Below are 25,604 nucleotides of genomic sequence, written 5' to 3'. Positions count from 1 at the left end.
TATTTTTCTTTACATGAGCTTCCTGCTAGTCAAAGGGATGAAAACCTCAATGCCTACTTTATCCTAATTTAAAGGAAATCAAAGAGTATTTTATAATGTCTTCAAACAATCAAACACACCATACTCACCTATGCCCAATTATTCTCTCACACAAACTTATTACAGCTACTGAGGATGTAAAATCAAGTATAGCCAAACATATAGCCAAATCTTCATAGGCTCAGCATAATCTTCAGAAGGTTCATAATCTGATCAAATCAATGCTATTTTTCTTATTAACAGTCATGAGACATTTTCCCCAAAAGCTCTGCTTCCCAAGCTACAGATGGCAGGGATGTTTTGTATATAAACAAAATCACAGAATCATTAAGATTGGAAAAGATCTCCAAGATCATCTGGTCCAACCATCCCCCTACTACCAATGTCACCCACTAAACAATGTCCCTAAGCACCACGTCCAATCTCTCACTGAACACCCCCAGGGACGGTGATTCCACCACCTCCCTGAGCAACCCACCCCTGTTCCTGACTGCTCTTTCTGAGAAGAAAAGTCTCATCATTTCTAGCCTGAATCTTCCCTGGTGCAATTTGAGGCCATTCCCTCTTTTCTTTTACATGAGGGTTTGGTTTCCAATGTCCATTTTCCCAAATTAATTGTCATGTTGGTGAAAGTGAGAAAGTTACAGTAAAGAAGTCACAGAAAATTCAGCTTGAAAGGTGGAATTGTTGAAAGGATGCAAATTACTGAAAAAAAGGAGATTCAAACAAAAAAGCTTAAACAACCTTTAACTGTAGAGGTTACTCCACTTGTGCTGTAAGACTTTCCTGCCTTTAACCTTTAAACCAATGACTCATGAAAATGATATCTTCAAATTTACAGGCAAGCAGCTAGTAGGACTTTTGAAAAAATGTTGTACAACAATAAATCAGGAAGCACAAGCACTTTTGAGCTTTTTGAACTGCCTGCTAATTAATTACAATACTGAAACAATGAAACAAAGGCCCATTAAAAAAAAAAACCTCTCATACAGAAAAAAATAGAAATTAAACATGTTGTCGGGGAGAGGGCTTGAAACAAATGAATTACGCTTGCTCAGATTAAAAGGGGCATTCCAACCGCCCCCCCTTCAGACAGAAAACACAACAGGGCAGGTCTTCTTGCCACCAGCGGGTGCCCCTTAGCTGGAAGCAGCTCCAGCTGTCAGGTTGCTGTCAGAGCATAAAGCGCACCAACACTCCCTTCTCCCACCCTTTTGTTCCTACTAAATACGTGCCCTGTGCTCAGCAGCCTCTGCTGTTAAACAATTCATTTTTCCCTGCCTCCTCTGTTTTAGGAGGAGGTAAAAATAGCAGGACTTAGTCACAAAATGTAAAGCTCATTTCCTGTACCTTAGTGCCTCATTCTTTCACCTCCTTGTCCATAGGATTTGGCTACCAAATAGGTCTTAATCTGTAAACAAATGATTTGCTCTACAATTAAACCATTCATTTCCTTTTTTTTTTTTTCTTTCTTTGGCTGTTTGGCTGCTGTCCAATGTGGAGGCTCATAGGTTCTTCTATTATTTAGTGCTGGTTAAAAGGCAATAAGCTCATTTAGAGTTTATAAAACTATAAGCTATCAACAAAAGCATTTAATGCTTCTCACAAGCACCGTGGCTTTTGCCTGAAAAATTAATAATGTGGGATTGTGTGCGTGCATGTGTATGTGTACATACCTTTGGGCGTGGGGGGCTGTTTTTTATGTGCTGCCCTGGTTAAGCACTGCGGGTATCTTTAAGCCTGTTCCTATAAGCTGTAAATACATACATTTCACTTTGGCTTCAATTATCAGTGCGCTTTTTTTCTCAACAGCTGATAATCATAAGAACTGCAATTCACCTTGACTACAGAGCTGGCCCTCACAGACTTTGTCGTTGCATGAGAAAAGAAAAAAGGTCATGCTGCTGCAGCATTTCACCATGTTTGCAAATACCGTTTCCTTATAAAATGATGTTGTGAATCACAGGAGTCTACAAGAGGAAGTGAAATCTTTAGAGAAATAAATAACATTCTAGGTTTCTCATCTCTACAGTGAAGAGTCATTTTTGACCCAAGAGAAAACAGGGTAACATCAAGGTCATTTTCCTCTATCTCTCCTTTTACATTTTTGTTCCTGCTGGAAAATACTTTATCAGGAACTGTGAACCCAAACACGATGTGTGTGCGTGTTCACCTCCCCTCAGATATTCATATATATATATAGCATGTGGCTAGCAGGCTACCAACTCAACGCAGGATGGTAAAGACAGTGAAACATTTCAAAAAAAATCTGTCTGAAGTAAGTGAATTACTGCAAATGAACAGCTAAATTTACAGGTGCAAATCTCATTTAGAAATGACAGGTACTTAGCAATATCAACTTCAGCAATATACTCCCAATGAAATTCCGCAAGCCTATTTAAAGTCTATTACGGCTGCTGACATCAATCTGCCAAGCTGCAGAGTGCTAAACTCTACCGAAGATTTGCACCTATAAATTTAGCTACTGGTACATTTGAATTAAATATACTGTGTTTCTCCATATAGGCAACTACAGACATAAGGCTCTGAGGCAGAAGGGCAATCAAGCAGAACTGTCATGGAGGCTTCAATACTGGTTTTGCCCAAACAAAAGTTCAGCCTGCCAGCAGGGTTTAGATTCCAGTCCTTTCTGCAGTGAATTAATCCAGATCTCTGGACTTTCCATCCAAAAATACACTTCTTTCCCAGTGAACTGTAAAAGCTGTATCCCTAATGAAATTACTCTTAGGAATACAAATGTTACCTGAGAAACCCAAAACTCCATTTATGTCACGTCTTTTAAAGATACACCCATGTACTCATGTAGATACACGTATACACAAGTACAGACACCTATAGGGGGATGCACACAAACAGATTGTGATTAGCTCTATGTACAAAAACTCACTAAAGACCAAACACATCTCTGTCTCTCCCCTGCCAACCTTTCAAACAAATGATGACTTCTGGAGTCATGGATAATAAGTTGCTTGCACACAGGCAGCAACTAAGTATGTTCATTCTCAAAAACTACAGTAAAGGTAAAAAAAATTGTTGTGCTAGCCCTGAAAAAAAAAAAAAAAAAAAGTGCTTCGTATCCTGCTTTGGCATAGTAGTCACAAATTTAACCCTAATTATAAGTATTGTTCATTTTTAGAATTTATCCATATGTGATGCATCTTCTGTAATTACCAGTCAGCTGAAAAGGTTTTGTAAACATGAAGCAGTAAGAGGCATTTTAAGTCTACAATAAATATTACAGTTTGAGGAAAAAGGTAAATCTTGGAAGTGCTTTGAAAATAGTTGGCAACTCTTCCTCCCAGCATAAATCTGAAGGCTCAAAAATAAATATTCAAGAGCATTAATTTGTTTCTAGATGTGTGCGTGCAAGTAAAACAGCAGCCATAATGTGGAAATTTGAGTCACATTTTGCAACTAATTGGAAGCAGATTAGAATTCTGCCTCAGGGGAACATTGTCAAACTAGAAGCTGGAGCAAATGAAGAAAGAGGTGAAAGCATCGTGAAGAGCTGACAGATTTACAGTGCTCAAGGCAATAAACGGGTACTAGATGAAAATGAATGTGCCTCACTGTACTGCATGCAGTTCTCAGTCATATCTCAGCAGTAACAGCATACAGCCATGAAACTATTATTTTCAGAGAGATGGTGAAGGAAAGAGTAAGAATGAGAAAAATACTATCCAGGTGGCGTGGAAAAAAATTACGAATCATATTGAGACTCAAGTTGCTACAGGAATAATCAAATTGGTCATAGTAGGCCCTGTTCTGTAACCTGGACTCATCTCAGGCAGGACTTACTCAGACATAAAGTAATGAACTACTTATTCGAGTTGAGCAAGAGTCAAACCATTAAGCACGTAGCAGAGAAAAAAAATCTAGCAGGTCTGATATTTTTAAAGCTAAGAATAACACAGAAGCCTGCAGACAGATACATCAGAGGCAAAGGGAAAATTCTTTTTTAAGGAGTGATTACAAAAGGTTGGAGGGGAATATAAAAATGAAAATAAAGCGTAGACAAAAATGTACCAATGCTGTAATGGAAACAGCTGCTAGCTTTCTCCTTCAGTGTTTGGCATCTGGTTCAGCATCACAGGAAAGACTGTTAAAGGATCTGGACATGAAATGTAAATAAAGACTATTAGCCAAAACTCAGCTGATGTATTATAAAACGGTAGCATTTCTTTATATATGTGTTTCTGCATGTATACACCCAATATACATACATATGTGTACACACACACACATATGTATTTGTTTATATGCATACGTGTATACAACCCTATCCTTAAAAGGCAACTAGCAACACTAAATTTATTACATGAGACTACACCTTACTAGCGGTTGAAGAGTGTCAGATGAGTTTAGCTTTATAGGAAAGCAGGGTGTGCCAACAACAATCTTCACTGTTCTCAAATTACAATTTTTTTTCCTTCAAATTCCTGAACTCCAGTGCAATTCAACATACCCTGCGTAACACTAATCCCAGGGCAAAAGTAACTGGTAAAACTCTACATCAAGTATGTTCAGTAGAGCCAGCATGCCTCTGGAGTATTAGATCTGTATCTTCAGTGTGCACTAACTAAACAACTCCCTCGACATTTACTAAATCAGATTTAAAACTTTTAGCAGCAAAACACAGTTGCATTGAGGTCCATTTCTAATTTTATTTGCTTCTATTACCTTTTGTTGCAGAGATACAGATCTAGTTCCATTCTCTTCCTTCAAAAAGAAAGAATTGGCAAGAACATGAAGCCCTGGAACATGCAACTACTGCCATTACCCCACTGCTTTAAGCCTATAATAAAGCACAGATTTGATAGTCCTATCCATGTAGTGTGGCGAACCACACACAAATAAACAGTTCTCCATGAAGAATGAAAACCCAAAGACCAAACTCTTCCAATTCAAACATTATTGTTGCTTTTAACATGAGCCATCTGCAGGAATCAGCCAAGGAGGTGACAGGAAATCCAAAAATAATTTGGTCTGGCCCTGTGCACTATGAGAACTGAGATTACAAGTTGCATTTAACTCTTCTCAATGGTTGAGGGAAGCAGTGAAAACTGTAAAATCTGTGCTTGTGTAATGCAGACCTATGGGCACACAGAGATACACTTCTACCATAGCTCAATGCAGTATCACTGAAATTCAACAATGAAGGTGGCATTTGAGTAGTGTGAATTTAGGAGTGGTGGGTGGACTTAACAGGGCCCCTGAATTAACTCAATGACTAATGCAATAAATTAAGTGTGTGCAAAACCAAAGCACCTTGTGCATCAGAGGCCAGATGCACCTCAAAATTTCCTGGGAAACTCAGCCTAAACTTGAATGCTGCTTTTTGTCAGAATAATAGAAAGTGAATTCTAGGAGTTTACATAAGTGTGACCAATTGGAGCTTACTCTTCTGTTGCTAATTGAAGCACGAAGAAAAAGAAAAAAAGAAAAAAAAAAAAAAGAGCCAGTTTCTGAGAGCAAACTACAAATATATTTTTTTATACTCCACTGCCACATGATAAGAAACAGAATCAAGCTGACTGGTAGAAACTTGACTGGCAACCAAAGACCAAGCTATTATTTCAAACTGTTATGGGAAAGCAATAAAATTGCTACCAGGTCTCCTCATGTTACTCTTCAATAAAAAGAAGCCATCAGGGAAATAAGAGGAAAAGAAAACACATCAAAACCTCTAAAGTTCCTTTAAGTAAAAGTATACTTTTGTGGCATAATGCCATCTGCTTGCTGGTTAACATGACAAGACAATTCAATAACTAGAATACCAGTGTTCCGAAAACACCAAGTAACCACAATCAATAGATTTTTAGTTTGCTCTTTTGACTGCAAAAAAAATTGTGTTCGTACACCACTATTGGCATATGCTTCAAGTATCCCCATGGGCACATTTTTCTTGTGTTATTATTTGACAGTGGAGATTCCCAGGAGACTGAATCACCTCAGCCAAGCTGGGTTTGTGCCCAGGAATAAGATTTAGTCTAGGACGAATCAAAAACTAGGAGAGGAAAATGGGAGAAGATTAAGTTAACCAATGTTAAGTGCTTACTATTTCTAAAAACAATACTAACTCATACTGGTTGAGGAAGGTTTATCATAAAGGACACAATTCAATATTGCCGTTCTTTGCATTAAAAATTACTTAACAGAAAAAAAGGAATTTCAAATTTAAATTTCCAATGTTTTTTTTTTTGAATAGCCTCTGTGGAAATTACAGGTAGATGTTAGAGAAGGTGAGATTTAGCAGCGTTTGCTTGCCTACTAGAAAAGCAGAGATAACACACTTCTCTCCATAAAATGCAACTCTTTTACTGTGATCAAACACCATAGCTACCCTTCAGGTCGAAAATCTAAATACATGTACAATCCTCAAACCTCTTTCATGCCTACTCTCCCTTAAATCTTTCGATCAAATAGCCCTGTTTATAAACAGAGTGTGTATGTATACATGCACACATACACAAAGCCATAAGAAGCAACCATCTATTCCTACCCGCCTGAATCTTCTTTTAGCTTTTTGAAAAAAAAAAAAAAAAGGATAAAAGGGAAAACAAAAATTACAAAGAACGTGCTTGTCAGTCAAGTCACTCTGAATAGTTTTACAACCTTTCATTCAAATGTAAAGACTTTGTTCCAATTGCCAAGACCATTTAGCCCAAATTAAGACAAAATGCAAAAGAGAGGCTTATTGAAACCCTGGCTACAACACAACCCAAAATCACAGTCTGATCTTTGCATTTGCCCAAATGGCTACTCATAGCCTGCAGTGAACTGTGGGTTTAATTAATGAACATAATCAGAAAAATCTTGTGATTTCAAATCTCATATTAAGAAAACCCCAGAAGTCCTTCTATGAAAACTGGTTATTATCTTTATTCAAATTATCTTATTTCAAACATATTTTTAAGCAAATTAAAAAATGATAGCTTGCATTATTATTCACTTTGGTTAAACACTGCACCACAAAAGAGCATGGGCAGAAACATTCTGATGTGAAAAGGGAAAAGTCTGTCAAATAGAAAAAAAAAAGAAACATGAACAAGCTTTTACGAATTTTAACAAGATATTTACATTTTGTATTTACATCATAATCAGAAATTTTCACACAACCATTTTGTTATCTTTCACCCAACAGGGAATGTTGTACATAGACCAGAGGTTTTAGAAGATCAATGTATTTCCTGTGATTATTATTAACAAATAAAAATAACTCCCCAGTATGAAAATATAGCGAAACAAACACAAGCTTTTAGCAGAACTATGGCCAGCCCTTCAACAGAAGTGAATGCACCCACAGCTGTGACCACCATCTGAGGACCCATGAGAGGATGTATTTATTATAAGCAATAAAGCACAATCAAGAAGTCAGATAAGCTCTCTGTCCTTCCAGGAAACGCAGTGACATATTGTAGTGTACACTACAACATTACGTAAGGACAAGGTAAAGCCAGCATAGCATCAACCCTGTTAAGAATAACCTGCCTGTTGGATCATCTGTACTAAGTACATTAGCTCAGAGCAAGGCAGACTAAAACCTGATTATACTGGGCAATCTCACCTTTATACCGTGGAACAAACCTGGAATACGTAGCTGACTGGCAACGCAAAACCTGAGTGCTACAACTGAGGAACACTGAACATCCAGCAAGTACATGTCAAGCCACCCAAGTATCCCTGGAAGTGACACAACCTGTTTCTAAGAGTGGATGATGGAAATCCCAAATACCTAACTCAATGTCTTTATCGGAAACAGCAGTGAAGGTGGTATTTCCAATAGCAGAAATGTTAGTGTTTCCGAGTCTGCCTTCCTGACAATGCTTGTAAAACGTGCTCAGGTACCATGTGCACTGGTAACACCACCCCAGGCTGCCAGAAACACATCCTGTAACTAAAAGGAGCACTTCAAAGACTTGCAGCCAAGGCTATGGGCAGCTGGGTCAACAACAGTGCCGTCTGTCAAGACACACTGGGCACACTCAAGGCAGTTGTTCAAGGCCTCCTTGTCCTACGCCTCCCATTCCATTTCCTTCTGTCCTCTGCTCAGGAAGGTCTTCTGACCTACTGTTTCACAGACCCCACTTGGTGACCATTAATCCAATGTGTGGTTTCTGGACAGGTGGGATCCTCCTGGCCCAGAAGAGAGAAAAGGGTGCCTGTATGCAGCTGTGTGGTGCACTCAATAGTCAGCACCATTTCAAGGGTGTCTCAGCTTGCCCACTCTCCCTTCTACCTGCCCCCTGGGCTTTAACCATGTAGCATGTGGTCTGGCTCTCAGCTGGAACAACACCTCCAAACACTCTGCAGAGCTGACAAAGTCACCCCTCAGGACACGCTCAAGCGTCCTGTGCTTTAGGGACTCGCCATGGAGACCACAGCAAATCTGGGAAGTCCAAGCAGGGCACTGGGGCCAAGCAACCACCAGGCATGCAGGTACAGAACAGACTGGATGATGGATTTTCTAAGGACGAGTCCTGCCACCACTGACGTTAACAGCGTTTAGCCCAGCGTTACGAATGCAGATTGCAGGGATGGTAGAGCAAACTGAGGGGAACGCTGCCTTCAGGATGTGTTCAATTAGCAGAAGGCAGCCCAGGCTCTCCTGTAAACACCAAAGGAAGGATGGAGGTGGCATCTCCTCAAAACTGCATCATGCACAAACCACAACAGCTTTAGCATGCAAGAAAACCCACACATCCCTGACTTCCAATTTACGTTGCCATTGTCAAAACACTTTTCCAACAGTCAAGGTCCTCAGCAGAGGAGCAGGAACGTGGCCGCAGCCTGGGGTCCGGGCTTCACCCTTCAGCCTGGACCGTGCGGATCCACCCCGCACCCCGCCATTAACTTGTCTGCTTCCTGTCAGGCCACGCACAGATAATGCCATTTATCTCGGGGCGGCACAACACCAGTCATTAGCTTCAGTCAAAGGCCTCCAACAAAGGCCGGATGGCGTTTTATCCAGGGCTCGCAGGCTGCAGCTGGGAATCTCACTGCCAGACAGGTCAGAACTCAAGTTATCTTTAAAAGAGTAATTTTCCTGCTATCAACGATCCTAGAACAACTCTCCCAAGTCTCTGCACGGAAAAATTTCGTCAATGGTTTTATCGTATGCGATTAGGTGACTGATAAGAGCTTGCTAAAGTTATCTTTGGAGAGTCTTCTTTTTATTTTTTTTCCCCTCCTTCCTTTTACCTCTTGGGGAAAAACTGACAGAATAATTCAGGTTCTAGCTAAATAGTAAGATCTTTGAAGAACTGACCCTTATTGTGTTTGCCTGCAGGAGGTGATTCACTATTATAAATTCTTCAATGACTGAGCTTCTGGAAATCTCTTTAAATGAAAGTGGAACCGCTTAACTGTATGTAGGAACATGTGTTTTCGCAGTCTCTCCTGTATTATTGCATTTCAGAAAGCTTCTATAAAGTGCCAGGTGAACTTTTTAAAATAATGATAATAATAATAAAAAAGGAGAGAGTCTCAAAAATATGGGCAAATCTCAACTATTTGATTCCTGGTTTTATGCTGAAAACTAGGAACAGATGGTACTTTCCATGTTCCTTGAATCTGGTTATTGAACACCTCTGTGGTTACGGGAGATTTTGCTTAGCACTTTTAACATACATTTCATTTATTGGACTATAAAATGCTACTTTGGAAAAACAAGTCTTTATATAGCTATAATTAAAACAGTCTTGCAGCAAAGCCCTTTAACATGGAGAACATGGTTAACCTCATGACATCTGGACAATCAATCCCTTCCTTTTTACTGGGTATTTATGAAGTTATTAAAATTGTAAAATTACTGGTGCCGAAAGCGCAGCCTTTTCCCAGCAGTCCCACACCGTGCCCCAGAGGCTCCGCGCAGGGGTGCCGCAGCAGGTCCGCTGGCGCGGCCATGCCAGGGTCAGCGGCTTCACGCCCACCGCCTCCCTCGGCCAAAGGGCAGCACCTCTTCACCCGGCTCAGAAAGCACCGCCACGCTGAGAGGCTGCCCTACAGGACTTTGAGAACCCTGAGCCGTGCTTATTGTTAGGCACCCATAGTTATCACTGTTTTTAACAGCTAAATCCCTTATGTAGCTTTCAAAACAGTTTGCTGTCAAACAACAATAGACTTTGTTCTTTAATTACAGCGGGTGACCTGCTTGCCCTTTTATTTCACAGTGAATAAACTACACCCAAGGCCAGTGAGGAAAGTACATGAAAAGCATATCGCCATAACACCATTAATCAAAGCATGTACCTCAATGATTTACATCAGTGGGTAAAATGCACACAAATTTCCTGACAAAGTGTAGATCACCCTCAATCCTGCCACGAGAAGCGAAGATAAAATGAACAATACCAGCCAACATGTTAATTTGCTGACGACAACGTTCAGATGTGAAATTCAGTCTTAATCCAACACAACGTGCTAAGACAACAGAAAAATCCAATCCTGGAATATCACTTGACATTCATTTAAAAACTGCACCTGACTACAGCTTGAGATCTTCTGTATTATTTTCAGTTAAACACACAGATTTTCATATGCCAACTACCATTTTCCCATATCTCAGAGTACATTGTGACATTGTGTTTGAATCTCCAAATCTTTCTGCAATGCACAGAAAGTAATTTTTTGTAGATAAACTGAACTCTTTTCAATGTAACAGCTGTTAAAAATACAAAAACATAGCTAAAACAGATGAAAAGTTCATGCTGACAAACAGTAACTGTGCTAAAAATGGTATGGTATGGATAAGGAATGGAAAATGGAGACAGGTTTTAACACCAAAAATCTTAGGAGTGGTTAGCCTACCTGTCAAAGCTACTTATTCAGACATGTCACTGGTGGCTTAACCACAAAATGGGCTGCACGAATATAGCTCAAACATCTTAGAATTACAGCATACTTTGACTTTATCCACATATTAGGGGAGTGGCGACTTTTACAACATACTTGCGGTTTCTGCATAAAAGAGCCAGCAGAACACAGTCATTGATTTAATTAGGCTTCATAAGATCCTATTTATCATGTTTTACATGACTTTCTGCAGCAAGGAAACAGAATAAATAGACCAAAAATAGACATTGAAGCATGCTGTGAAAACTAAACAGTGACTACAACTCCAGGGAATCTGCTCCAAGCTTTTCACAAATAGTAAACAAACTCAATTCTGTACCACATACAAAAAACCTTTAGATTTTGACTCAGCAGGCATTAACTCATTTCTATCTAGTAGGACGCATCCAGATTCATGAGACATGTCTTTCACAGCATTAAGATAACTGAAAATTGATTTTAACATGCAGGCTTGAAAATTATCTCTCTACAGACACAAGGTGCTTTATCCAAGTAAAGCACATCCAGCCTCGTCTGAGCACGAATTTAAAACCCTTACAGGAAAAAAAAAAAAAAAAAAAAAAAAAAAGCCCTAATGGTTATTAACCATTTGGGAAAAAAGCCAAAACAACAAACATAAAACACTGAAGTTTCACTACTGCCACTGTCAGCAATGAGGTTTATTATTGTCGTATGTCAAGAAGGGAACATTCTCTAGGAAGAGAAACATTAAGGGATGTTATTTAAGACAGCAAGCAAGCACACCAGTGTGCCAGACAATGGCCAACACTGCACGACTCTAATGTGCGAAGCCTGTATTAAAGTCACTGTGTGCCAACAGCACTGGCTGTTAGCAGAAATCCACGCTCCAACCCTCCTATTGGAGCAGCAGCCACAACGCCAAGGGTACCACCGGCTCTAAAGCACCCCGTACGTGTCTGCTCTGAATTTACAGACCATCCCATTTACACTGCACATACGATTACTCGCACGTATGTGAGTTCTTCATACAATTTCCTGTGTGACTCGAGACTGAAAAGAACACAAAAACTGGAGAAACCACACCACTCTCTAATCTCTGTTGCCATGACAGCAGCCTTTGAGATACTGAAATGTTCAGATTGCCAGCTAAACAAAATTGTTGAATGTGAACATTTGGCTGAAAGATTAAAAGGCTAAGGGGGTTGCAAAAGGGCAGTACCTCCCACATTCCAGGCAGCCACTGAATCCAATCAAATGGCTCTGACTCTTTAACCACAACCATTGTGAAGACTGGATTAGGGCAATTTATCTAGATAGTTAAAACAGATTAGAGAACTGCAATTTGAAGACTATTGGCAACAAAAGTAAATGCCTACTGTACTAAGTTAATAAAGAGAGCATGAGATTTTAGGACACCTTCTCACAGTGAGCAGAACTTCCATAAATCAAAGTGCAAACATATACATATGCATTGAATCAATCTGGTTTGCTCTCATCTGCATTTAGAAAAGGTCACAAGGCTCATTCAAATTCATCTGTAGATACGCTATCTTAAAAGCAGTAATATGCATACAATATGAAATTTGATTTGTTCCTTGCCTCGAATACAAGCCCTTGAAATTATTTTCAAGTTTTCACCAATATCTCATGTCACAAACGCCCAAACCTAATCCTCAAAAGTCGACTTTGACGTTACAAAACCTTCAACAGCACCGAAATGCTAAAAAGCTGGTAACAGGTCATAAAGAGCCGTAACTTTTCCCTGAGACCTACAGCCCTCCCAGACGCTTGCAGACCATACCATTAACACCAGCCCGAAAGTTTTCCCATCACTGAGCATTCGCTCAGGGAAGCAGTAAAAGCAAATAGCAGACAATGAGGTCTCAGTCTAACACCCTGATACTACTCGCTCGTGGGGCGTCGACTTGCTCCACTTTTTGGGTAGGCTGGTAGGTAGGTAGGTAGGTTATCCATGCTGGACAACCTGTGGAGTCCATCTGACCCATGATCTAGCCCCCCCAGACCCCACGACAACACCGTCTGCCCTGGGACGGAGCAGCTCCCGCTGACACCAGGATCTCCTCCAACAAGCTGCTACAAAAGCCGTGCTCTGCCTCCACCCTTCCCTCCGAGCACAACGGTGGGCATTTTTTCGTACAGAAAGCATCCTTGGCTGCCTTAACGGAAAGGAACAAAAGCACACACCCCCGCTTGGTGCCTTTCACACATTTCCACCACTCAGCACACAAGCAGCGCACGTCCAAGCGCCAGCGGGGCTCAGACCAGCGAGCTCCCCTCTGCTCCGAGAGCCCTTTGGCACACACGTACGTGTGTGTCAGGACGAGGTGCCTCCCCTCCTGCCAGCCTCCGCCTTCCAGCAAGACCAGAGGCACCGCCTGCCTACCGGATCATTCCTGTCTGCACCAGCACCCGGGGGCTGCTGCCCCACCACAGGAGCCCCCCTGTGCGACCAGCATCCCTCGTCCCCACAGAGGGGCACGGCACAGCCCAGGGGCCTCGTGGCTGCCTCCCTTTTCCCACCCTCGGCTCCTGAGAGCATGACTAGGATGTGGGGACCCTGTGGCCTCGTGGCAGGACAGTTAGCACGTGTCCGAGCTGCTGCTGGAGCTGGAGCTGTGCACCCCCCGAGGCAAGTGGGGGCACCTCCAGCCTGCCACCCCACGTGCTGTCCCGCCGGTACCAGCACTGCTGCTCTCAGCTGACACCGGGGACAGCTCACCCGGGGTCATCTCAGGGCTTCTCCTCCTGGGCAAAGGCCACCAGAAGGCAGGGGCAGGATGGGAACGTTCTCAGTGTCTGGGTACAGCGGGGGAAATCGTGTGGGAAAGGAGCACACCCAAAAACGTGGCGTCCCCCACGCAGGGGAGGAGGTTTGTGTCTTTTTTTAGAGGAAGAACAGACGCATGTTACGAACACAGAGCAGAGGTAACGAGACAGGAGCCAAACACACAGCTGTGGGAAGTTTATCATAGACACGGGGTGACACGGAAGAGGAGGTGGAGAGGAGCTTTGTCCTACCTTTTCTGTCTTCAACTTCTTGATTCGCCTGTGGCTCTCTTCCTCCTCCTCTTCCTTCTTTACCAAAATAGAGTTCCCCATTAACCCTGAATCCGGGGCACTTTTGCTCACCTCCCCGACGGCGGCGGCGGCAGCAGCGCAGTGGAAGGGGCTGCCGCTCCCACCGCCCTTGGACCCGTAGCCATAGAGGTGCCCTGGGGGGGCCTGGCCACTGCCACCCCCGGGGCCGTTGGGGTGGCCGGGCTGCAGGTCATGCTGCTTGTCCTTCCTGGACTTCCCCGCATCCTTATCCCGCTTGGAGCCTCTGCTGCCCTGGTTTTTACCTGGTTTCTCCTCTTTGTTTTTCCCACAAGAGGCAATAGTGGTGGTGGTGTTGCTGGTGTTGTTATTATTGCCGTTCGGGTTACCGCTCACGCTTTGACCCAGTGCTGAATTCATGCCAGTTGCCTCTCCAGGGCGCCCTTGGACTTCCTGCCTCTTGCCAGCACTGCTGATCTCAGGAATCCCATACAAGGCAGCAGAAGGCAGAGATTTATTAGCATCCTTAGAAGTTTTACTCCTTTTCACTTTTGATTTGCTAGTCTCTTTGTGAGAGGAATTCCCCTGGGGAGCAGAGGGCTGAACAGAAGCAAATTTTAGGCCATCAGCTAAGGCTGAGGTAGTATTAGCCCCACTGGAAGCCAGACCCCCGCAATCCTTGGAGCTGGTGTTGCTGCTGCTGGTGGTATTGGTAGAATTATTCATCTCAAATTTCTGTCTGTCCTTCTCCAAATCGGCGTCCAAATCGATTATTAAATTCCCAACACCGATTTCCCAATCATCGCCACTGTCATAAGTGTCAACCGCGTTTGGATCCACACCTTTTCCTGTAGTGGAAGTGTTCAATGACATCCTGAAGATGAGATCTCTAGAGTTAAAATCCGATGAACTTTCCTTTGGAGATGTGGGGACATTCGTCTATCTCCGCTGGGCTTTTTTAAGTTTTAATTCTTCTTGCCTTCCTTCCCCAGGTGTGTCTAGGTTTATAACCTGCAGTCCACGTCCACCTCTTCCTGTGAAAAGGGGAAAAGTCGGATATTTCTTGTCAGGGTCTTACCAGAATACAACACAATTAATAAAAAGGGCCAAGGTGGGGGGAGCGAAATCACTCACTGTTTCCCCATTTTCCCCCTTAAGTTTGTTAAACCAGAGGCAATGGCTGTGATGCCCTTACAGTGAGCATCTTTAATTTAGTTGTATCCCAACATCCACAGTCTCTCTTTAAAAACATATCCACAAATAGAAAAGAAATTAAAAAAATATATTAATAACTGCATGATTTAAATCCACAAAGCTCAGGAAATACAGTCTTAGAAATGGTGCCTAGCTGTTGGAGCACATGTTGTAATCTAACCCCTTGGACCACCACCTAGGCACGAAAGGGAGAAAAGGAAGGACACAGATTCACTCCTCGCTGCATTCCATGGATTTCGTGGCTTTAAACCAGACCCTTGAAGTTCTGTGACTTTCCTATGTTATCTTTTACCCCTTTTCTACTTAATCTCTTTTTTTTTTTTGGGAGGGAGGGGAGAGAGGGGGTCGAGGGAAGGGGGAAACCTAATTCTCCTTGACACGACACAGCTTTCTATTAAAAACCGACAACCCATAAACACAAATGTTTACTGAAAAATATTAAACTCTATAGGCAAGAATAAAACAAAAAGGAAATAAAGAGATCTTTCTTTAAAATCTATGCTCAAGATAACAGTTCTAAAAGCAGTTCTAACGCACTCCTAGGTCACACAATTGTTAGGTCTGTTAAATATAGTATTACTGACTGTACAGGAAACTGATTAAGACATACACTTTAAGTGATCTGCACCAAGGTGGCCTCAGTGACCGCAAATGAGTGTGTGTTTGACAAAGCTTAGTTAAAACGATTTTTAAAGGGATCTCTCCCTTTTACAGTCGACTGTCGAAATATTTATACATATATACGCATAATGCTTACCTTTAATCCTTTATCATTTTTTAATTAAACCAGCAAATCAAAGTGCTGTTCCCACTCGTCTCAGCAACAACTCTGTGTCTCATTTTACTTAAAGAGCAAGTGAACAAGAAGTAGAAAGCAAGTATCATCTCAGCCAGTATAAATCGGTCAGTAACACATCTCCCCCTACTTTGGCACACGGATCAGAAGTCCTTTTTTGTTTGTTTGGTTTTTCCTCCTCGCTTAGAAAAATAATAAAAATTAAAAAAAAAAAAAAAATTGCTGCTGTTCCTCACAACTTTACAAGCTGGTAGGTAATATTTCACATTCAGAACTGGAGCATCAGGTTTTTTTTTGTTTTGTTTTGTTTTTGTATTTTTTTTTCCTTTTAGCTTTTTTTTTTTTTTTTTTTTTTGCCTGTTTGCTTTCCTGAGTAAAAGCACGGAATCGTAATAATAATCACAGTAATTTAAAAAAATAAAATAAAAATGTTATCCCCAACTTCCCACTCCGTCTTCAGCCCCGTGCTCGGAGCCAGCCTGAGCAGTAAGTAATGATCCCGTGCAACAAACCTACAGGCGTCCGGGTGTTACGAGACAGAATGTGCTAACATCGGGATAAATTAGTGAAAGGGAGGAAGGGAAAAAAGAAGAAGAAAGGACTGAAAATCTGGGCTGGATTCCGCCTGTTAGTTGGGAAGTGGCATTTTTTTCGCCCGTCCTGACAGATCTGATTTCTTCAAGTAACTTGAGGGGGAGCAAGGGGGGGAGGGGGAGGAGGTGTGGGGGTGGGGAAGGGGGGGGGGAGGGGAAGGGGGAGTAAGCACTGATCTGATAAACCGGTTATCAAAACACTTGGGGGGGGGGGGGGGGCGCCTTGACGGGGGAGGTGGGGGATGTGATGGGGGTAGAGGGGGGGGGGGGGGCGGCTTCAAACCCGCCGCCGAGCAGAAATATCGTAATATTAAACAACAAAACACACACACACGCACACACACAACACGGGAGCTAATCAGTCACGCGGTAAGTAATTCGGTAATTAGAGCCCGAGGAGATAAAGCAGACGACCTTTTCTTCAGGACAGACCGCTCCCCCCTCATTGTCTCCGCCAGCCTCGCGGCGCAGCCCGGCTCCTTCCTCCCCCCATCCCCTCACCACCACCATCCACCACCCTCCTCCTCCCTCTCACCCCCCCCCCCAACAAGTCAGACAGCCGCGGAGCTTTAAGCTTTAGTATTTTTAATTAGCCGGCGATGGGAAGCTAAAAGCCGTAATGAATTGCCGGCGGCGGGGGGGGAGGGGAAGGGAGGGGAGGAGGGGGTGTGAGGAGAGGGAGGAGGGGGGGGGGGTGCTGAGGGGACGGGGGGGGGGGGGAGGGCGCTCGCGCCCAGCAACCGCCAACCCCCGTGGCGCGGCGGTTCCGTTACGGCTCGGGCGGCGCGCGCGCGCGCGTCACGTGACGCCCGCCGGCCGCCATTGGCTGGCGGGCGGGCGGCGGAGGGCGAGCGCTAAGGGGGGCGCGCCCGGCCCCTCGGCGGCGGAGGGGGAGCCGCTGCCACAGCCCCCCCCACACCCCCCCCCCACCTCCTCCTCTCCCGGCTCTGTCCCCGTCCCCGTCCCCTCCACACCCGCCCAGCCCCGGTGCCCGGCCTCGTCTCACCCGCAGCGGCGTGTGAGGGAAAGGAAGGGAAGGAAGGAGGGCAGCGAGCGCTGCGGCGAGGCGCCTTACCGGCCGCTCCTCGCCTCACCGGGCGCTCCGCGCTCTCGCCTCGCCCTGCCGCGGGGGGGAACGGGCGGGCAACGGGGCTGCCCCGTGAGGAGCCGAGCCCAGCCCAGCCGAGCCGAGCCCAGCTGCCCCGTCCCGTCCCGTCCCGTCCCGTCCCGTTCCGGTCCCCCACGGGCAGCCCGGACCCCCGGCAGGCGCCCAGCCCCCTTCCCGCAGCGCACGGGGGGTGTGGGTGGCCGTGGGCACGCTGCGCTCGCCCTCCTGGCTCCATCCACGCTGCGCCGGGGGTCGGCTGCTGCTGTCCTCAGAGCCCCGCAGGGCCCTGCCTCAACTGCCCAGAACTCGCAGGGGAAAAATAAATAAATAAATAAATAAATGAATGAATGAAAAATAAAAATCCCCTCCAAGTGCTGCGGACACCACGCAACCGTACTTACGGTCTGTATGGGCGCGGGTTGACCTGTTTCCTCCTAACTGCATAGGGTGTGTGTTTGTTGCAGCCGCTTTTTATTATTATTGTTATTGTTATATATTTATTTATTTTTTTGGAAGAAGAAGAAGGAAAAAAAAAAAAAAAAAACAACCCTAATGTCTTCAACAGATTTATTGTGTCTGGGAGAGGAGAAGCACCAGATACCATGAACCTCCCTTTCTAGAAACAAAATTAAAACAAAAAAAAAATAATAATGAAAGCGTATGTGTGTGTGTGTGTGTGGGGAAGGAGCCCACCCCCCTGCAGGCACACAGCCGCTCTCACAGCCCTGCACACCCACACACACGCACACTCACACTCACACGCGGGGCTTTGCACGCGCACACGCGCAGGGACGCGGGGCGCGGGCGCGCGGCCCGGGCCGGGTACCTGGAGGGACTTTTCTTTGTTCGCGGTGCCCCCGCGCCCGCAGCCAATCGGAGCCCGGCTTTGGGGGAACCGCGCGCTCTGATTGGCCGCCGCTCCCTCCCTGGCCTGCCGGGCGGCGGTGCAGAGGGGCGAGCGCGCACGCGGCGCCTTGCAACGCGCGCGCCCGCCCGCGCGGTTCGCACGCGATGCCCCCGCCAGGGTGCAAGCCCACCAGGTTTCCCGTTTTCAGTTATCCCGTGTGACATTTTGGGCTTAAAAACAGAAAAAAAAAAAAAGAAAAAAAAAAGGAAAAAAAAAAAAAAGAAAAAAAAAAGACACACAAAACAAACAAAAAAAAAAAAAGGAGAGAAAGAGAGGAGGGGAAAAAAAAAAAAAAAAAAAAAGCAGAACCCAAGGTGTATCACAGCTCTGCCAAGACTCACACGCTGGGAGGAAGGCTCCCTCATCTCGCTTCTTTAATTTAATTTCAGGGCAGTTTTGGAAGCGGCGATGAATGATTTTTTTTTTTATCATTATTATTTATTTATTTATTTATTTTCCCTGTGCCGGTTTCAAAGAGGCAATTTAGGCACCTCGCTCATAATTTTTAAATGCCCCCCTAGTTCGGGATTAGAACTGCTTGAGGCCGGCGAGAGGGGGCTGGTAATACACATGTGCGATTATTCCCCTGCTCGGCGGAGGGGAAAAGCAAACAGTGTCTGCGGGAGGGGGCTGGGGGCTGGGAGCTGGGAGCTGGGGCCGGGCAGGGCAGGGCAGAGCCCCCAGCCCACCGCAGCCCACCCCGCACCCCATCCGCAGCGCCCATCCCCTGGCCGGCCGCGGTCCCTGCTCCCTTCTGCAACATGGCTTAAGTGAGGCAGGTCGGGTGGTGGTTCCCCCCAACCCTTCCCCCCCCCCCTTTTTTTTTTTTTCTTTTTCCTCTTCTTTTTTTTTTTTCGGAAGGAGGGGGAGCAGAAAATAACCCTTTTGTTCCCAGCCCCCTGATTTACTGCTGCAGGCACCGAACTGTGAACGCCAGCGACCATATAACTACCACGTGAACATCCTTTCACAGGAATTAGTAACACAAATCTTCCCTATCGGGCTTTGTGTCGCTCCGGAGCGGTGCCCCCCCCTCACACACACACACACACACACACACACACACACTTCGCCACCCCCCTTTGTTTAGCCGGGGAGCCATTGTGCCACGCCGCTGCCTTCAATCGCCTTTAACCCTTCGCAGCCGGGCATCCTCGGGGGGGGAAGGGGGGGGGATCGGAGGGGCAGCGGGCAGGGCCGGGCAGGGCCGTGCCACGCTTGCACCTGGGCGTGCAAGGCGTGGGAGAGCGGTGGGGCGGCGTGTCACACGGGGTTGTGCCACACGGAGATGGGGGCTGGAGGAGGGGGTGCAGGGGAGGGTACAGAGGGGGGGTCCCCCGGGGAAATCGGTGACCCGCAGTCAGGGCAGCGAGGCCAGAGCTGGGGGTGCGGGTGTGGGGTTTGCACGGGTGTGCGGTGGGGTGTGTGGTTTTTTTTTTTTTTCAGCCTACTTAGTCGCAGATCGCTGTTCCTGTTTCTTTACGATATGTATTTTTCAGATTTAGGTAATAGCCCTGATTTTTCAATATCGACCTCTGTTTAGACACGTTTCACTTTGGGCTGCTTCTCGTCTGCGAAATTACAGTCATTTTCACATTATTATACAGTGAGTAGGAGACAGTTTGTATTTAGCATCGGGTGGGGGAAGGGGTATTATGGGAAGCGATCTGCTACGGTCAGCACATAATTTCAGCCCAAAGAAAATTGCTTCTGAATAGATGGTCTGTTAACTAGCCAAGGAACAGTCGCCGGGAGAGATTGCAAGAATGCCTCTGCTTTATCTGCCTCACACCATCGCCTGAATTCCCCAGAGCAGCGGCCAGCGCAGCGGCCTCTCCTGCGGCCGCCCAGGGATGGGTAAAAAGCCCTGGCAGCCCTGCATGGGTTGGAGGATCAGAGGAGGGCTGTGCCGCACCGGCCCCAAGCAGGATTTTTTTATATATATATTTTAATTTATTCCCCCCTTTTTGCCCAAATTCACACCGAGGTGTCAGGGCAGAAACCTCCCCACTTCAGAGGGGCCTCGCCCGCCCGCCTGCCGAAATACATCGCGCCTTCGTGCTGCCGCACGCTTTACAAAACAGACAGCAGGCCAGTAAATTAGCGGTGTTTGCCTAAAAATAGGAAATCCGCTTTTAATTGATGCGGCTGAGAAAACCGCCCCCCCCCCCCAGCCCCCACTCCCCTTATCCTGCCAGGCGCCCTAGACAAAAATCACCGGCGAGCACCAATGCACAGCGCCAGGCCCTCCTCGTGCGCTGCCGGACAGCCTAAAACCCTAAATCCCCGTGTGCTGTGCGCCGAGGCTTCCTTATTCCCCCCCCCCCCCCGGCCGGGATAAATCACGGCTCGGCCGCGGGCACGCGCAGCCCCGGGACGCGGCGGCGCGCCTCTTCCCCAGCCGCCCGGCGCCCCGGCCGCGGGGCGGGCAGCCAATCAGCGCCGCAGAAATCGCTTTCCCGGCCTCTGATTGGCTGCGGCCCATCAGAGCTCTCGTGCGGCTCCGGCCGGAGCGCGCGGCCCGTGGCGGGGAGGGGGGGGGGGAAGGGCGGCGGCGGGAGCGCGCGCGGGGCGCGGTGCGGTGCCGTGATTTTGGATTTTGTTCGCTCGTGTGAAACTCGCCAACGCCACGTGTTTGCTTGTTTATGTGTTTCTTTATGTATTTATAACGCCTGGGTGCCCGCAGGCGCGGTACCAAGCCCTGCACGTCCGCAGTGGTTGAAGCCAAATTTTACCGTTCTCCTCCACCTTGCACCCAAAGGACAAAAATCTGTTCCACCCCCACCCCCGGATTTATTTACCGGGTTAATTGGGCAAACAGCGGGCGGCGCTTCCTTTGTGTACACGTACACATACACCGTTTCCCACAGCAGATGTAAAAGCGGTGCACAGGACGCTATCACGTTGATCAAAAAAAATTTGGGGGTATCACCTCCTGAAGGTCCCCACAAACTTGTCAGAGCCTGTCCCGCAGTCTCCTGGTCAGGTCTGCAGTCAGTGTGCGCAAACCACTGGCGCTGCAGATTAGTTGTGGATAATTTATTACAGTTTTGCAGCCTGCCAGTGATCCATAAACTGAAGTGTGGGAACTGGTGATACAAACATACAGACGAGTCATTATAGACTTGGCAGATACTTATGTTGCTTTTTTTTTTTTTGAAAGAGGCAAGGCTAACAATCTTTTCTTCTTTAGAGCAGTCCGTAGGCTCCTTTCCATTTATCTGCATATTCACAACGACTCTCAGTTTGATATCTACTCTGAAGGTCACTATCTCTGAAGCTTCGGCATATAAATACATGTAATGTATGAACACAAAGTACCACTGTGTTGTTTGTAGATGAGAGGCAAAAATGATCTGGCAACTGGCAACTGTAGGGAATGATTTATGAAAGAGTCTGTGTGTATATTTGTATTTACTCGGGGGATAGAGGCACAGTCTAAAGGGTACGCAGGACAGAAACCAGTACACAGGACATAAACTATCTAAGAACAAGAGGGATAAAATTAAGAAATACAACAGTTGAAGATTAAGAAAAATAAAACTGACAAAGGATTTTGCTAACTGGTGAAATAAATAGCATCCCAAGAGAAGTTCTTAAGTCCCATTGCATGGGACTTTAACATTAGTCTGGAAAATACACTAAAAAACAAATACTATCAGTAATCATTGTATTTTGGCATTGGAATGGACTGCATGACCTAGCTAGTCTCTCCCATTTCCTAACTTAACAGTTCTGTGAAATTCTGCTGTAGAATATGTTCTACAAACCTTTGACCCGGACGTGAAAGTAGCCTTCAGCTTGCTGTATACTCAATTTCCCCCCAACTAATTCAAACAACAGCTTACTTATTTATGTAGTACATTGCGTAAACATCCAGACAATATTTAAAGACATGTATTTATTGTTTAATAGCCTGCGTGTGATAGGAAACAGGCAATACATGTTAAAATCTGTTATGGCGTTTTGTCATAGTCTTAGCACTCTATTGCATGCTGTATTTTTTACAGCTACTTTCATACAAAATAGCATAATGTTTCACAGTCGATTATAATTTGTAATAGAAATGATGGATGAAGGTACAGTATTTTAGTCAGGCAGCATCCACATTATAGTACTGCTAGGGAGAAAAATGTACAAAAGGCCAGTGGCTGGGTGCCATACTTCAGATTTTCAGAGAGAACAAATGAGCATGGGGAAATGAAACTGAGGCTTAGGGAATAGGATTAGATTGTTTTATTAGAGAGAAGGCTAGGAGTCATAGGCCAGGGAGAGGGAAGATGAGTCTTGAAATGGAATTTGCAGAGAAGTAGTCAGTCAGACGTAAGGAGTCTGCAGCAGAAGCTGTGGTGAGAGTAATTTGTTGTCCAATGTGAAAGAAGGGAGAGTAGGCAGGAGCCTGACATCGGGTAAGCAGAAGGAATCAGCCAGAGATAAGATCAGATAGTACATATTAGGATTAAGATAATGGTGACTAAGAGGCAGAGTGTGTGGAGTGAGGAATGAATCTGTGAAAGTTTTCGAAGCCAAGGTTAGGTATGCCAACCTCAGGGGAGGAACGAGGAAAACATGCTGCTACAGTTTTGAGAGAAAAGAGCCCTGAAGAGGACGACCCTGAAAAATCACCACAGAAGTTATCAGAACGTGTCTGGGAGTTGCTATCTGCTAGATTTAAAAACTGCAGCGGTGTGGAAGGAGAAAATAAGTGCTCTAGGAGAAGATGAGTGCCTGAGATCTTGATAATCAGGCTGAGAGGCGTATTAGTAAATGAAGTATATGTGCCACTGGAGCTACAAGTGAAGAGAGCGTGTATGTGTATACCAGAGCAGGTAGCTATGGCCCCTGGCTTTTCTGGCAGTCCACATTGCTCTCCTGTTGTTTCCTTTGCTGTACTGGAGGCAGGAAGAGAAAAACCCCAAGAGACCTACCTACCTTTAGCTGCACAAGAAGGGACCTGGTGGAAAAGAAGCATAAGGAGACAGAGATCAACACAATAGAGAAAAAAAAAATAAAAATAAAAAAAATTAAAAAAAAAATAAAAAAAGAAAGGTGGTGGGGAGGGAGGGTGTTGAGACCAAGAGTGGGAGACAGAAAAGGAGGACAGTGCAAATACAAAAGGGGAAGAATGATCTCATTAGCGCAGAGGATGGGGGATTGGATGTTCTTTTCTCAGCTGTGTCACAATTATTGTCTGACCTTGGGGAGGTCACGGTACTTCTCTCTGTGACTCAGTCATCTTGCCTTGAAATGGTAACAAAAACAATGCGTGGATGTAAAAACATCCTTAGTTCATCAGGCGAAAATAATGCAGTTATTTTTTTTATAGTGAAAAGGGAAGGTGGATCAGATGAGACATTACTCACATTCCAGGCTTACTCACATTCTCTCTGGATCTACCTGAAACTGCAGAACTGCATTCTTGGTGTCTAAGAAGATCCATCCAGCCTTTAGACAGTAGCTGCATAGATATAGGCCAAAAAATCACAGACAGGTCTGAGCTATATCTGCATTATGTAAGGAATCTCTGTGCTTTCAAAACCTTTAAGCAGGGATGACTGCAGACATTTTGTCTTATATGCTGAATCAGAGAATAATGAGGCTTTTTACAAGGGCATGTAGTGATGGAACAAGGGATAATGATTTTAAACTGAAAGAGGGTAGATTTAGATTATATCTGAGGAAGAAATTCTTTACTCTGAAGGAGGCGAGGCACTGGACCAGGTAGAAGCTGTGGATGCTTGAACACCCTGGAGGTGTTCAAGACCAGGTGGGATGCGACTTTGGGCAACCTGGTCTGGTGGGATGTGTCCTGGCTCATGGCAGCAGGGGTGGAACTGGATGGTCTTGAATGTCTCTTCCCACTCAAACCATTCTATGGCTCTACTAATAGCTACAGATGTGTGGAAAAAAAAAGCCATGCCTCGTACACCGGCATCCTGAACAACCTCTGGGACAGAAGATCTCTGAATGGAAATTCTAAATGAAGAATTGTAAATACAGAATTTCAGAATTTGGAAATTCTAAATAAGGAGGTCTTGAATGATAGGAGATGCTCAGGGATACTTTTGGAGCCCTTTGTTTCCTTTGGTGTCCTGGAACCAGTGGTGCTATTTTTTCAACCATTTTCCAGCTGAAATGCTAAAAAAAAAAAAAAAAAACAAAAACAACAACAAAAAAAACATGTTCTGAGGGTCATTCCCTCATTACTTCTACAGAGTATATTCTAGCTCATATTCATCAAGGATGCCAAAGAGAACCTTTCCAAAGTGTATTTGAATGACAAGGATACTTTTGAATTACTCTGCGCTGTGGACTGTGGAAAAGTACTTTGCAGAGTGCATACTCTTCCTTCCTTTTCTCTCCCAGATCTGATATTTAAGAACTGTTTTTTTATTTTAAAATTTCCTTTTAATTTTACACTTCTGTAGTTTTAAGTGCTCAAATATAACACCCTCAGAATTAAAACACTGGTGTTAAAATTTTGCCTGGGGCAATGTTTTATAGCTTTTAAACAGTGTTGTTGATTTTATTTTTAATTATGGTATTAAAGGATACCTACAAGTATATTGATATTAGTAAGAATTATTAAAATGCATTTTTTTTACTTTGGAGAAACGAATTTGTGTGAACTGTTTCTAGCTGTAAATCTTTTTATCTAGCACTTCATAGTTTGCTGGTTAAAAGCATTCCTCTAAGGTCAAATAAAATTTTGTAATCAAATGCAGACCAACTTTCTCTTGTACTGCTGTTCAAAATGGGGAATTAGTTCTGAAATATAATCCGTTAACATATTAATAATAAAAACATTTACACACTGAGGTCAAGGCTTTTGAAAAAAAAAGTTTTTTGTTTTTTTTTCTTTTTGGTGGTGGTGGGGGGAGAATATCTGTTATCTACTCTTCTTACTTGTTCTTTGTAATAAAGCTGGTTTATAATTTGTCCTTGCTGGAGAAAATGTTGTTGACAAGGCTGTATTGCAAGTGCATAAAGTAAGTGGACAATGGCTTCTACATGGTTACTTTGCAAAGACGAGGTGTGAGAACTGTGCTTGTG

General features: G+C 44.8%; 1 protein-coding gene across 13 annotated transcripts in view; it reads right to left on the bottom strand.

The window, feature by feature from the left end:
- The window catches only part of ZNF608 (zinc finger protein 608), a 149,687-nt gene extending 131,505 nt beyond the window's left edge, over window positions 1-18,182 (bottom strand). For 8 of the 13 annotated variants that reach the window (XR_011805680.1, XR_011805681.1, XR_011805682.1 and 5 more), the window contains exons 1-2: window positions 15,905-16,614; window positions 13,915-14,966 (exon numbers count right to left, since the gene is read on the bottom strand). Coding sequence is in view for 8 of the 13 variants with exons in the window: in XM_072030759.1 (XP_071886860.1) it covers window positions 13,915-14,805 (891 nt within the window). In the remaining 5 variants the exon portion in view is untranslated. Of the gene's footprint in view, window positions 1-13,080; window positions 13,190-13,914; window positions 14,967-15,904; window positions 16,615-16,950; window positions 17,068-17,542; window positions 17,566-17,611; window positions 17,988-18,045 lie in introns of those variants that run through there. The other 5 variants (XM_072030763.1, XM_072030762.1, XM_072030764.1 and 2 more) reach the window with 5 other exon arrangements.
- Window positions 18,183-25,604: the final 7,422 nt, after the last annotated feature.

This window comes from Anas platyrhynchos, chromosome Z, assembly GCF_047663525.1.
Source record: "Anas platyrhynchos isolate ZD024472 breed Pekin duck chromosome Z, IASCAAS_PekinDuck_T2T, whole genome shotgun sequence".
In the NCBI taxonomy this organism is placed as follows: domain Eukaryota; kingdom Metazoa; phylum Chordata; class Aves; order Anseriformes; family Anatidae; genus Anas; species Anas platyrhynchos.
The sequence above is the reverse complement of the archived record's forward strand: the minus strand, read 5'-3'. Positions and strand labels throughout refer to the sequence as shown.